The sequence below is a fragment of the Hipposideros armiger genome, unplaced genomic scaffold, assembly GCF_001890085.2.
Source record: "Hipposideros armiger isolate ML-2016 unplaced genomic scaffold, ASM189008v1 scaffold_35, whole genome shotgun sequence".
NCBI lineage: Eukaryota > Metazoa > Chordata > Mammalia > Chiroptera > Hipposideridae > Hipposideros > Hipposideros armiger.
The window spans coordinates 5,622,368-5,635,629 of record NW_017731385.1 but is presented as its reverse complement, the minus strand read 5'-3'; the positions used below and the strand labels follow the sequence as shown (position 1 = coordinate 5,635,629).

At 42.3% G+C, this 13,262-nt stretch overlaps 1 protein-coding gene across 1 annotated transcript; it reads left to right on the top strand.

The window, feature by feature from the left end:
- Nucleotides 1–548: 548 nt before the first annotated feature.
- SNRPA1 (small nuclear ribonucleoprotein polypeptide A') lies at nucleotides 549–11,589 on the top strand. The gene is made up of 9 exons (XM_019637892.1): nucleotides 549–725; nucleotides 2,309–2,456; nucleotides 3,427–3,505; nucleotides 6,265–6,311; nucleotides 6,613–6,715; nucleotides 7,277–7,356; nucleotides 7,764–7,839; nucleotides 8,466–8,559; nucleotides 11,150–11,589. The coding sequence occupies exons 1-9, from the start codon at nucleotides 644–646 to the stop codon at nucleotides 11,206–11,208; spliced, it is 768 nt and encodes a 255-aa protein (XP_019493437.1). The 5' UTR covers nucleotides 549–643; the 3' UTR covers nucleotides 11,209–11,589.
- The last annotated feature ends 1,673 nt before the right edge of the window (nucleotides 11,590–13,262 follow it).

Sequence of the window (13,262 nt, the reverse complement as noted above, 5' to 3'; positions counted from 1 at the left end):
CAACAGTTACGCTGGTGTGCTCACTCTGTGGTCATTTGTCACGGTCTGACTTGCCCTCCTTTCTGTATTATCATGTTTCAAACTAAACATTTAATTGTCTGAAGGCCACAGGTCTAATCACAAATTCGGCCGTGCCCGGTGCCAGGTCGGAGGTGCTGGGATGTTGGGCGGTCCCAGCGGCCTGGCTGGGAGCAGGTGATCCAGCCCCGGTTCTCACGTTGTAGCCCGGGGGCCAAAGCCCAGGACCCAGACGGGAATCCAAAGTCCGGGACCTTTCATGAATCTCACGGGTGCCCGCCACCCTCACCTCCAGGTGCACTAATGCATGAGAAAGTTGCACTCGGGTATTTTCACATTTTGTTTAACTTGCGGAGACAAATGTCTGGCATCAGGGGGTTCTCCAGACTCCAGATACGCTCTAAGAAAGCAACCAGGACCACACACTTTCTCAGAGTGCCCCAGGACCTCAAAGGAGAATGAAGTCGGGGGCGTGGCTCTTCGATTGCTTCGGCCTGGACGTCGAGCTGCGCGCGCACGCGGCGGTGCGATTGGTGCTGCCTGGCGACGGGCGCGGGGCAGGCCGGGATCTCCGTGTGGCGGGAGGCAGCCGGTGTTCCGCGCACCGGGAGCGGGAGGCGGCAGTATGGTGAAACTGACGGCGGAGCTGATCGAGCAGGCGGCGCAGTACACCAACGCCGTGCGGGACCGCGAGCTGGACCTGCGGGGTGAGTCCGGGGACAGGGCGGGCCGTCCCCGGGCCTCGCCTCTGGCCCGCGCCGCGTGTGCCGAGGGCTGGAGCTCGGCCCTCGCGTGCCTGCATGATGAGCCCTAAGCTGGGCGGGCTGCACCGGGACCGGGGCGCCCCGGCCGGAGTCTTGCCGGTGTTACCAAGTGACCATTTCTTAGGCTCTTCCTAGGCCTCTGTTTCGTACTCATTCACATGGCCGACTGGATGGCTTCCTGGCCGTGTCCGCGGGCCTCGGAGGCCTCGCTTGGACTCTTTCTCAGTCTGATCTGTTTGAGGGCCGTGGGAATATACCGAGGGGTTGGTTCTCAGTAAATACGTTACACTGATCTCGTGATACGCTTTGATTATCTCTAATTGGTGAAGGAGGAAGCGAAGTCCGGGAACAAAAGCGATCGTGCTCCAAATATTTCCTTCTTATTAGCTTCAGTTGTCTGATATTTCCCTTTTGCCAAAACATTTTATAGAATGAACTGTTTCACCGAGGCTTGCTGTCCCGGGTCCCCTGTGTAAGTGGTGAAAGCTCTCCGAACTAATCAGATTCCTGTAGCTATTTCAACCTTAGTAAGGCTCCGCAAGAAATTGAGAAGACAGCTATTTAATCAGCGCATCGGAAGGGGACTTCCGGAAGGACCCGAAGAGCAACTTCTCCCGGGATGAGATCATGCCATCTTGGCCTGAGATTTGCTCCCACGGGGACTGCAGGGTCTCAGAGGCGGCCGTGCTGCGGTCTCTGCCCAGTGCTTTTATTTTAACGCTATTGAGTGTCTTAGAGAAAGACTCAGTTCGGGAATAACTGAACACTTGAGCTTTTTTGGCGCAGTTTGACCTCTGCGGTCTCTTGAGTCTGAAGCGCGTGAGGCGTCCCGGATAATTGGTGTTGCACTTACTTTGATGTAACCCTTACAGAACTGAACCGTGTCCCGTTAACCTTGGCTGGGTTCATTTCTTTGCCTCTAGCATCTAGTACAATAATTAGGCTCATAGTAGGCAAGTCAGTGAGAATTTGAATTGTGCGTAGAGTGGTTTACTATTGGGTGTAAACCATTGACCTTCAATCCTGGATTGGAGCTGGGGGAGGTGAAGTCAGGGGAAACTGGCATGACATCCTGATGAGTTCTGTGAACCTGGCCTGTGGGGAGACAGAAGAGAACTGTTGTCCACTGTGTATGAAAAAGGTTTGGACAGTGGCTGTAAGCAGCTCACTGTAAATTTCCGTTATGCCACTTAACTAGCTCTGGGGCCTTGCTTAGAACAGTATGACACACGTTGTAAATATCCTTACAAGTGTTAGCTACCGCTATTGTTACTGAGTATCTTCATCCTCATTGCCCTTGTTCTTGCCATCACCACCTTCATGATTGCTGCTAAACGGTAAGCATCGTGGCAGCCGGGACTTTTCCCTCAGTCTTGCAGCGTTGGGCAAGGCGTAGGTGCTAGGTAAACACTTCTGAATGAATGAAAGCTTTGAATCAATCACAATGTGATACTGCCAATGTTTGAATGTGCCTTTTAATTATATTAATACTAGTGTGGGATTTCCCCCCCCCCTCCATTTTACAGGGTATAAAATTCCTGTCATTGAAAATCTCGGTGCAACCTTAGACCAGTTTGATGCTATTGATTTTTCTGACAATGAAATCAGGAAACTGGATGGTTTTCCTTTATTGAGAAGACTGAAAACATTGTTAGTGAACAACAATAGAATATGGTAAGTGTCTGCTGGTGGAAAGTAATTCTTTTCCCTAGAGTAAGTGTTGCAAAGTTCCCTGAAGACATTGTAGCACCTACTGCCAGAACCTACATATTTCCTCTTGAAATGAGAAATGAGCTGCGATTTTCCCATACAGATCAAAGCTTAACTTGGCATTGGACTCGTCTTATTTGCATCTATTCAGAAATCTTGTGTATTTATATATTCATGGTAAGCTTCTAATTTAAGTTAAAAACATGCTGCTTCGTACACATTTTGGCTTTCTTCTAAAACAATAATTATCATAAAACTATTATCAGAGTGATAATATTAAAAAGACACATAAAGTTCAACATTTATATTTTTGACTGAGTATCTCTTTCTACCTCATAGCCTCTGCCATTTTTTTCTTTAACTACAAGTTTTTTAAGTATTACTTATTGGAATTGAGATTTTTTTCCCTGACCCTCTTATCTCTGTGTAAATTTTATTGGAGAAAAGTTGTTGAAGATCTTTAGACAATGTCTTTAAGAAGCTCTGGGAGGTGGTGGGTTGCTTTTTCTTAAATAGGCATATTTCTCATGGGTAAACCATGGTGTGTGTCCTGTACTGAGCTGTGAGTGCAGAATGACTCGTATATGTGTGCTGCCTGCCCAGAAACCATGAAGTGAGCTACGTCATTTGTTCTACACAGGAATTTATCCATTTCTGAGGTTTCATTGGACAGTGTCATAGTGAAAAGAGCCCCAGGCAGCTTTCAGGAGGCCTGGGTTCTAAAATCATCCCATTTCTGTCACTACCCCTGTGACCGCAGACGGGGTTTTTTTCTCTTTGTGCCCCATTTCCCTTCCGTCACAGGGTATTGGAAGAAAGGTCTCTAAGGTTCTTCCCACTTTGAAGTCTGAAATCCTCTGAGCAAGGACTTAGGTAAAATTGTTAGCTTACTTATTTTTCACTTCTACTAAGAGTCGTTCTGTTTTTATTTTAGCCGTATAGGTGAGGGACTTGATCAGGCTCTGCCCTGTCTCACGGAACTCATTCTCACCAACAATAGTCTTGTGGAACTGGTAAGTTGAACAGGGGAAAATGTATTTGTTTTTTCTGTTTTGTTTTGTTTTTTTCTTTTATTAAAATTAATTTCAGGCATACAAAATAACAGTGATTAGAGATTTATATACCTCGCAAATAACCCCAACAAGTCTATTACCCATCTGACACTGTACATAGTTATTAGAATATTATTGACTATATTTCCTATGCTGTACTTTACGTCCTGTGACCATATATATATATTTTTTAACTACAGTTGATATTCAATACTATTTTATATTAGTTTCAGGTGTACAGCATAGTGGTTAGATATTTATATGATTTATGTAATGATCCCCCCAAAAAGTCTAGTACCCATCTGACGCTATGCACAGTTATGAAAATATTATTGACTATATTTCCTATGCTGTTCTATATATCCCCGTGACTGTTTTTTTTTAAATTATAGCTGACATGCAGTATGGTTTTATATTAATTTTAGGTGTACAGCATAGCGGTTAGACTTTTATATAACATAAGACGTGATCCCCTTGATAAGTTTAGTACCCACCTGGTACCCTACATAGTTAACTACAGTATTATTGACTGTATTCTCTATGCTGTATTTTACATCCCCGTGACTCTTTTGTAACTTCTGATTTGTGCTTCCTAATCCCTTCGTCTTCCTTATCCTAGAAAATGTATTTGGATGGAGGAGGTAAAGGGGTAAAGGTCCTACATGCTTCTTATAGTTTGGGAAATCCAGAAAATTATCATCCTTTTTCATTCTTTTTCTTAATTAATTCAAGATAGGGCCTTTTTCGGTTACAAGTATATGTTGCAAATGTCTTTTCCCACTCTAGCTTGTCTTTTGACTCTCAGGGTGTCTTGATCGGGAATTTCCTAATTTAAGTGTAGTCCAATTTATTAGTCTTTTGTTGTTGTTGCTGGTGCTTTTGATGTTCTGTTAAGCTTCAGCCCTATCCCAGGGTCATAAAGAAACTAGCCTATGTTGTTTTCTAAAATTGTAGTGTCCCAATATAGGAGCCACTCGCCACTGGTGTCTACTCTGAGTTGAGATGAACTATAACTGAAATACATACCAGCTTTCAAAGGCTTACTACAAAAAAAAATGGGATATAAACTAGTGATGCTTTTGTTACGTTGATGTTGAAATGAAAATATTTTGGATATTAGGTTAATGTATTTATTATTAAAATTAGTTTCACCTTTTTTTTCTATTTTAATGTAGTTAGAAAATGTTCGACTACATATGTGACATGCATTAAATTTTGTTGGACAATTCTATTGTTTTACTCTTCACGTATAGATCAATAATCTACTTAGAATTAGTTTTCCTGTGAAATAAGGGGCAAATTTCATTTTCTTTATTTGGATGTGATATTTCAACCTATTTCTTTTTGTGCTTTTAAATTTTCTGCTCTGTATGTATAATTTTTGACAAAATTGAGATTGTACTATATAAAAGTATTGTTTTGTAACCTAAAATTTTCACTGAAACACTGGGTGTTTAAGTCCTTATTATATGACTTATTTTGGGTGGTTTTTTCCTTACCTCCCTTCACTGTTTCCCTGATTGTTCCTTTCCGAATGGACTAGGTCCATAGGTTTCCTCAGATTCCCAAAGGGGTACTTGATGCCAGGAATCGGAAAGCACTGCTCTAGGCCATGTCCTTTCTAAAATATATGAGGCATTCAACCCAAAGTGCACACCTGTGGGGAATGTGTGGTACCATAGGGACTGTTTGCATTTTTATGTGTGTTGTAATTGTGTTGCAAGCTGTTTGCCAAGATGAAGGCTGAGTTTGTCCTATCTGTTACTGAAAGGTGTTAAAATCTTCACGTGACGGTGGATTTGACTGTGTACCTGGGATTCTGTCAGTTTTAGTTTGATATATTTTGAAGTTATCATATTTGATATATATAAATTTTAAATTGTTGATACCTTCCTGCTGAACCCTTTTATCATCATGTAGGGATTATATCTTATTAATATTCTTTTACCTTGATGTCTATTTTATGTGCCATAATATGCCAGAACAGTTAGTATTTGCATGAGAAATCTTTTCCCTGCCAAAATTTACTTTGAGGCTTTCCTGTGCCTTATATTTTATATTTGTCTCTTGAAAATAGCATGTGATAGGATTTTTTTTAATCCAGTCTGAAGTCTGTCTTTTCAATGAAGTAGTCTGTTTACATTTAATGTAATTACTAGTATATTTGAGTTTGTCTTTTCTAGAACTGAAATTGTCCCATCCATTCTGAATTTCTTTTTCTCACCTTTATTGCTGCTTATTCTCTTGCGCTTTCTTTTTTGTTGTTGTTCATTCATTTTTTTCTAGTTCACAATTTAGAAATTAATATTGAATAGACTATTCTTAGCATCCCAGGAATGAAAACATTATTGTATTGTTTTGATTACAGTTAACTGTGTTGATTACAGTTAACCAACACCTTTACCCTCCTAAACAATACAGCATCTTTAAACTTTTCAGCCCCACCCCAAACTTGTTATGCATTTAGCATGTTTTTGAAAAATCCATCAAGACGTCATCTACTGTTGAGGAAGAAGATTTTAAGTTTAAGAAGCTCAAATGTTTTTACCAGTTGATTCAGTAGAAATTTATAAAGCACCTGTGATGTGCTAGTGTCATGCTAGGCCCTGGAGCAGTAAAAAGAATAAAAGATGAGTCTTCGAGACAGAGGCACCCACCTTTTCAAAGACTCAAAACAGGGAGTGGCGTCTGTGTTCTGATCTGTGGCTGTTATTTTACAGGGTGATCTGGACCCTTTGGCATCTCTCAAATCACTGACTTATCTGAGGTATGAATTGATATGTGGTGGCAACAGTGAGGTCCTTTACAATAACACCCTTACCAGCCATGACCTTATAACAACCCATTAATAAAAGCTACCTTGTGAAAACAAATACTGAAAATTTACTTTGGGCCCAGTGCTCTAATAAAATTTCCCTAATCTTACTTAAGTTGTTATATATTGAAATGAAATATGAAGAATAGTGAACTTTTCCTTAATTTATGGACTCATTAGATTTTATTAAAACTGACCTCTGGAATACGGTGCTGCAAACAAGACTGGCATTATATTGTTTCTTTTCTTGTAGTATTCTAAGAAATCCTGTAACAAATAAGAAGCATTATAGGCTGTATGTAATTTATAAAGTTCCACAAGTCAGAGTACTGGATTTCCAGAAGGTGAAACTAAAAGTAAGTATTACTCTGTTGGTTGTCATTATAGATTTGTGGTTTTTTATTTATTCTTTTTTTACTGATTTTTTTTAATTGCCTAATGAGTTTTACCATTGGTTTCTAATAAAAATGTGGGGCAGAAACTGTTCAGTCGGATTTTTTTTTTTCACAGCAGAGTTTATGGTAGGGCTTTGAGTTAAAGCTGTCTTATGTGGCGTTGGTCATCCCTGAGTTACTCTGTCAACAACAGACTGTTCCCTGGGGGGAACTTAATATTACCCATTTTTCAGCAGCTTTAATTGTTAGAATGACTTTCCCTTTATTGGGAGTTCTTTTTTTTTCTTTTAAACCATCTTAGTTCCTTGGGAGCCCCTGCTTGAACCCAGGAGAGGGTCTTTCTTCAGGGAGCTTCACCAGACAGAAGGAGACCACTGTGTCTCCTAATTTGAAATTGGCTTTTTGGTATTTTTACCAGCCCAGAGTATTTCAGGAGAGTTTTCTTCCATGTTTTCTGAGGAATGCATCTAAATGCGTGTGGTATTCCTATTTCCATTAACTCTGTGTGTGGTGTCGCTGTAGGAGCGTCAGGAAGCAGAGAAAATGTTCAAGGGCAAACGGGGTGCACAGCTTGCAAAGGATATTGCCAGGAGAAGCAAAACGTAAGACACGGATATCCAATTTCACTCCACTTCACCTTCAGAAACACTGTCTGTCCGGCAGTTTGCCTCCTATGAAGTTAAACAGAACACCTGTGACTAATACAGTATTAAATCTGTGTGATGATAGTCTGTGACCATCCGCGGTCCATACATCACATGAGATGTCTACCAGGTTAGCAGCGCAGATGTCTCAGCATTCAGTCTTCATGTGACATTATATACATCCTGCTTTCTTGATAGGGACATGAACTGGGTGGTGTTTCTGAAGGAGAGAGTTTCTTGTATCAGTTTGTTAACAAAGATAAGATACTACACTGGTTGAATTACTTTCAAAAGCTTTTGAAAGTAAGAGAAGCAATTTTTGTTAGTCTGGATTTAACAGCTATGTTCTTCCCTCCCCTCCCCAGTTTCAATCCAGGTGCTGGTTTGCCAACTGACAAAAAGAAAGGTGGGCCGTCTCCAGGGGATGTAGAAGCAATCAAGGTAATTAGTAATGTGCTAGGACCCTTGGGTTGGCGTAGCTGCCATGGGTTCAGGACACAAAATTGTGTAATAAACCAAGTTCTGAACATTGCAGATTTACACACACACACATGATGGTTACAGTCCAGCTGTATTTCTGTATAAGGAGCAACTAGCTTAAAGTTATTATTTAACCAAATTTTGACTTGAATTACTTACATGAGCCAGTCGAATTGGAGGCAGCTCTGGTCATTGTCATTTTCCCAGGATGTGTTTATTGGGACAGTTAGTTACCTTTGAATGCTATCTTAATATTTGCCTTAGGTTTTACTTTCAAAGATTGGCTGTCTAAAGATCCTGCTTGATGATCAATGAGAAATCCTAAGTTTATAATATTGCCTTCTAAATTATCCAGTGACATAATCTAGGTAATTCAGTTCGCTAAAGTTTTAGGACATGTGCAATGACTATTTTTTGGAAATTTATGATTTGATTTGGGGGTTGGTTTCAATGTGCCAGTAAAATTCTTCCCCAACACAAAACTATTTAATGTTTCAACCCCAAAAGCTGCTATGACTCTACGTGTTTTCTGGGTGATAGAGCCTCGGGTGAAATTCACTGTCGCCTCCATTGTCCCTGTCCTGCAGAATGCCATAGCGAATGCATCGACTCTGGCTGAAGTGGAACGGCTGAAGGGCTTGCTGCAATCTGGCCAGATACCTGGCAGAGAACGCAGATCAGGTCAGGAAAGCATGTTTTGTCTCTGCGCTTCCAAAGTAACGGTACCCAGGGAGATTCCAGAACCGGTTAGATGCCATGGCCCAAGAATGCCAGAATGGTACCTCATCACCATCCAGTGTGATGTTCACGAAACCCCTTTACATGCACTTTGAAGATAAATGATTTGCTCTCTAGAATGTTATGTCATAGGACTCGGGGTTTTGTGTGTCCAATCTGAAGCAAATATTGTTTCATGGTCATATGGTGAGACTGAACCCTGGAGGCACCGTGTGGACTTCTACCTGTGTATACCAGGGGTTGCCAAAAAAATGTGTACAAGTGGACTCTGGTCACCGTTGCTCAAGCAGTAGTTTGTCGTCATCAGAAGTGTCTGGACGCTGATGGAAACCACTTTGAGCATCTCTTGTAATTGCAGAAGTCAAACGTGACTTGTATTCATCTTTTGTTATCAGTATATATTGAGCATTACAATTTTAATACAGGTTTCCTTTCTTAAAATGTGTATGCATTTTTTTGGCACCCTCTCTATATAGGATAGCTTAGGACACAGGCTCAAGAGCCAAACAGCGTGAAATGTTAGCCTCACCAGCCCTGTCCTTGGGTAAATTTCTTAATCCCAACTTAATCTGAAATCTGTTTCCTCATCTTTAAATCTGAGATAATAATAGTCCCAACCTCAGAAGGTTGCTGAGAGGACTAAGTAAGAAACTTCACAGGTTGGGCTTAGCACAGGGTCTGACATGAGCAAGTTTTTGATAAGCATTAGCTATTCCAGTGTTTGAATGCTAGCTTGTCAGGCACTGGGTGGGGATGTAAAGTAAAAACTACTCAAAATAATGCAACTTTCATGATTTGATATGAATGTGACTGGAAATGTCTAGCTGGACTGGCAGCTCAGGGAAAGTTTCTTTGGGGAAATAATGTTTGAACTGAAGCTAAAAGTGAGTAAGACATTAATTAGACCAGAGAGTGGTGTTTGGGCCCCTGGGGGTTGGTGAGGTCAAAACTTGCTATAATAACACCAAGGTGTTGCACACTTTTTTCATTGTGTTAACATTTACACTTGTGGCGCAACAGCAATGGTGGACAAAACAGCAGCGCAGATCAAAGCAGTGCCTGGAGGATGTTAGTAGTCATTGTATTTGCACCTGTGTTTGCTTAAGCGTGTCCTTCATGAGGCAGTGAGAATTAACTAATTTTATTAAATATCACCCCTGGAGTGCACATCTTTCTGATATTCTGGGTGACAGAGGGGGATATGCAGGGAGCCCTTCTGCATACCTAAGTGGGGTGGATGTCTGCAGTTGTTTAATTGAGAGGCAGGCCTCTTTGCAAACATAAGTGAGCTTATCTCTTCAAGGACGACAACTAATGGTATCTGTTACCAGCGCTAAAATTCAACACATCGAGTAGAAATAAAAGCTGGAAAACTTTGACCCACAACTGTAACCTTGACAGCTTCCCAGACTTTTCAGAGGAAATCAGTGGTATTATTGAATGTGATTTTTTTGATATTGTAAAATGAAATGGGTCAGCGTCTGGAAGACCTGCATAACGCATGTTTTCCAAATGATGTTACAAAATCATGCATGTGGAAATGATCCATTCAAAGTACAAGGGAGACCGATGGGTTTTCAAGTCAGAGAGTATAAAAAGCTCATTGATAAGGTTTCAGAGTACCGTGCAAACTAGCCTTGAAGAAAGCACCGCTTTGTCAAGTTTTGGCATCGTATCAAAAAAGAATACCCACAACTGTCTGCCAAGGCTAGTGCGGTCCCCCTCCCTTGTCTAACCGCATATCCGTGCGAGGCTGATTTTCTGCATACCCTTCAATCCAGACATCAAACTGGAACGGGTAGAACGATGAAGCCGCTGCAAGAGTCCAGCTGACCACTGTTCATCAGACATTACAGAGATAGGCAAAAACATCAAATAATGCCAATCTCACAAAATCCTTTTGTTTCGGAAAATATTCGATTTTATAAAAACAAACATGCACTTGTTATGGATTTATTTTAATGAATACCTGGTTTTTACATTACTCGGTTTTAATTTCTAATCTAGTATCGATAAACGTCACCTACGTTGGCAAAAGCTCTTGGGGTCCTAAAACCAAAGTGTTTGAGGACTGCTGAGCTAGACAAAGGCGGAATGGCGTTCTAGGGGGAGGGAGCTGCACAGGCACATCCCCTGGGAAACCAGAGCCTTGCACACTTGAACCGAGGAGGCCAGTGTGAGGGAAGCACCCAGGGAGAAGGTGGGGAAAAGGTGGCCAGAGGAGCTGACAGTGAGAACGCCTCGGGCCACACAGGGTGCTGTAGGCCATGTGATGGACCAGGCATTTGTTAGGATGAGAGGCAGTGAGTCTGACTTTCATAAAGCACATTTAGGACCCTTGCCTGTAGGAACTGACCATCCCTTTAATTCCTGCCAAAGACAGATGGTCTGTGGACTGTAAGCTCCTCCGGGGTGGAGCCTGCTGTTGGGTTTTTATGCCTAGTTGCGCCCTAGGGCGCAGGCGCCTCACAGAAGCACTGAGCAAGCACATTCTCTAAAATCAGTGTGACTCCAGCTTCGTGTTTTCCTTTAGGCCCCACCGATGATGATGAAGAGGAGATGGAAGAAGATCCGGTCACAAATGGGTCCTGAGCTGTGAGGCCTGAGTCCGTACAGGATGTATATATAACATGTCCACTTGGGGCGCGTCCTGGTTTTGGAACATGGAAGGATAGCCTTGTTTGTGTCAGCAGAAAGGAGTTCGTGATCATTGCTGAAATGCCTCAAACAGCTGCTGGAAATTTTTAATAGGAATCTTGAAATCTAAATGCCAGTTTTCTACAAATAGTAAAAATAGAGGGCACGCACTGTGACCAAGTTGCGTGTCATTGCAGGGGGTGGGGGGGTGCACTGAGGTATATGGACAGGTCTGAGTCAGAAATGGAGGAGGGCGTCATTTCTGTGCAGGCTGCCCAGTCCTCTATAAAACGTTTAGATTTTTAAATTCTTAATAAAACTCAAGATTGCCCGTGAGAATCTGTGATCTCTGGTGCTTTTTTCCTGCACAAAGAACAAGAGCTTCATTCCAAGCAGCCAGGCTTTAGGGCTTTGCAGGAGTCAGCATCCTTGGAAGTTTTTATTTAACCCTCTGTACAAACATCATGCAAATGATGAATTACTGCTGTGAAAAATTAGAGGGAATGCAGCTTCTGCTCGTTAGCTGATAGGATTCAAGCAGAGGGATAGCATGTCCCAGTGTTCAGGACCTCCTGTGGGGGGCGGGGTGGGGGGTCCTGGCTGCCCTGGCCAAGGCCAGGTTCCTCATGGCTCCTCCTAGATCTGTAATCAGACACACACACCCCACCCCCGACTTGGGCTGCTCTGAAAGCAAGGTAGTGAGGTGAGTGATTCAGGTTTTACGCCATAACACTGTTATCACAGTGGCTCCAGTCCACTGCAGGTCTGGATTAATGAGGGTGGCTCAGATCTACATGCTTCATTCTCCTTGGACAAGTCAGCTAACAGCAAAGGCACAAGAAGGGAGCTCTAGAGGCTTCTTGGGGCCAGACTTATTATTACTGACACACTGTTACTTCTGCCTACTTGCCATCCACCAAAGCAAGCCACCTGGCCAAGTCCAAAGTCAAAAGATGGGGAAATACATCCCTCCCACCTTGAGGCTATGATGACGATGTGGTTGCAAGGAGTGACAAACTGGGACCATTCCCTTAGTCTAACATGGTCAGTGACCCAGAATTCTGGATACTACCTTTGACTTGTTTTTGCAAATAACACCTGAGCAGTTACGTTGTGCAAGTATTTGCTGAAATGACTTGGTTCTAGACAAGCTAAGTGAGATGACACACCCTGATAAAAGAGACAAAGGTAACAATGTGGCTAGGAAGAAATGAGTAACTTCTGTCAGTGGGACCATAAGATCAATATACTAGGACCTGAAACAAAAGGCCATCACCCATGCATTCTAATTCAAAATCTGTTACATTTCAGTTGGCTGTGCCATCATTATACTATATGTACATATGTTTGTGCACAGGTATGCTGCAGTTTGCAATATAGTGTACAAAGGTGATAAGATAGGTATAGGTAAAATGAGAATGGGCCTAGGGGGCAGCCGTTTGGCCCCAACTTAAGTTCATACATCTTCAAAGGTTGCGATAAGTTTAACTATACCTTCCTCTACCCCAACGGATGAAGCTGACCACAATGGAAGATTCCACTATAGACCAGTGTACCTCCTGGTTGGAGAATATAAAACCCTAGTTAAACAGGGTCTCGTTGCATCTGACTCTGGCAACTCCTCTGCTGGTGTTTATCTTAAACTTTCTAACTTCTATTTCTTTGTGCCTCATGAGTTCTTTCACAACCCGTGAGTGAGTGAGCATGACAACTTTTAGGATTTTCTTTGCTGTGACCCAGGAACTCCAGTCCTTTAGTGGGAATCTCCTATTGCTTTCTGAACACACCCCTGAAGGGGTCGGTGCCCTGTCCCCAGAGCCACCCCCCTTAGGGAACTTCTAGGCAAACTAGGCATGGAAGCACTGACAGTATCCAAGTTTCGCGCCCTCCAATCACCTGTTAACTACTTTTTCACAATTATGTTAATAAACATTCAGCCAAGTAAATTCGAAGATACAGTTGACTTTCTTAAGCGATTCATGAATCAGGCAGCGTCCCATCTAGCAACT

Coding starts and splice junctions, on each gene's coding strand:
- SNRPA1 (XM_019637892.1), top strand. CDS start 644: ATGGTGAAACTGACGGCGGAGCTGATCGAGCAGGCGGCGCAGTACACC. Junction 7,357..7,763: donor ATTGCCAGGAGAAGCAAAAC/GTAAGACACGGA, acceptor TCCCCTCCCCAG/TTTCAATCCAGGTGCTGGTT. Junction 8,560..11,149: donor TGGCAGAGAACGCAGATCAG/GTCAGGAAAGCA, acceptor GTTTTCCTTTAG/GCCCCACCGATGATGATGAA.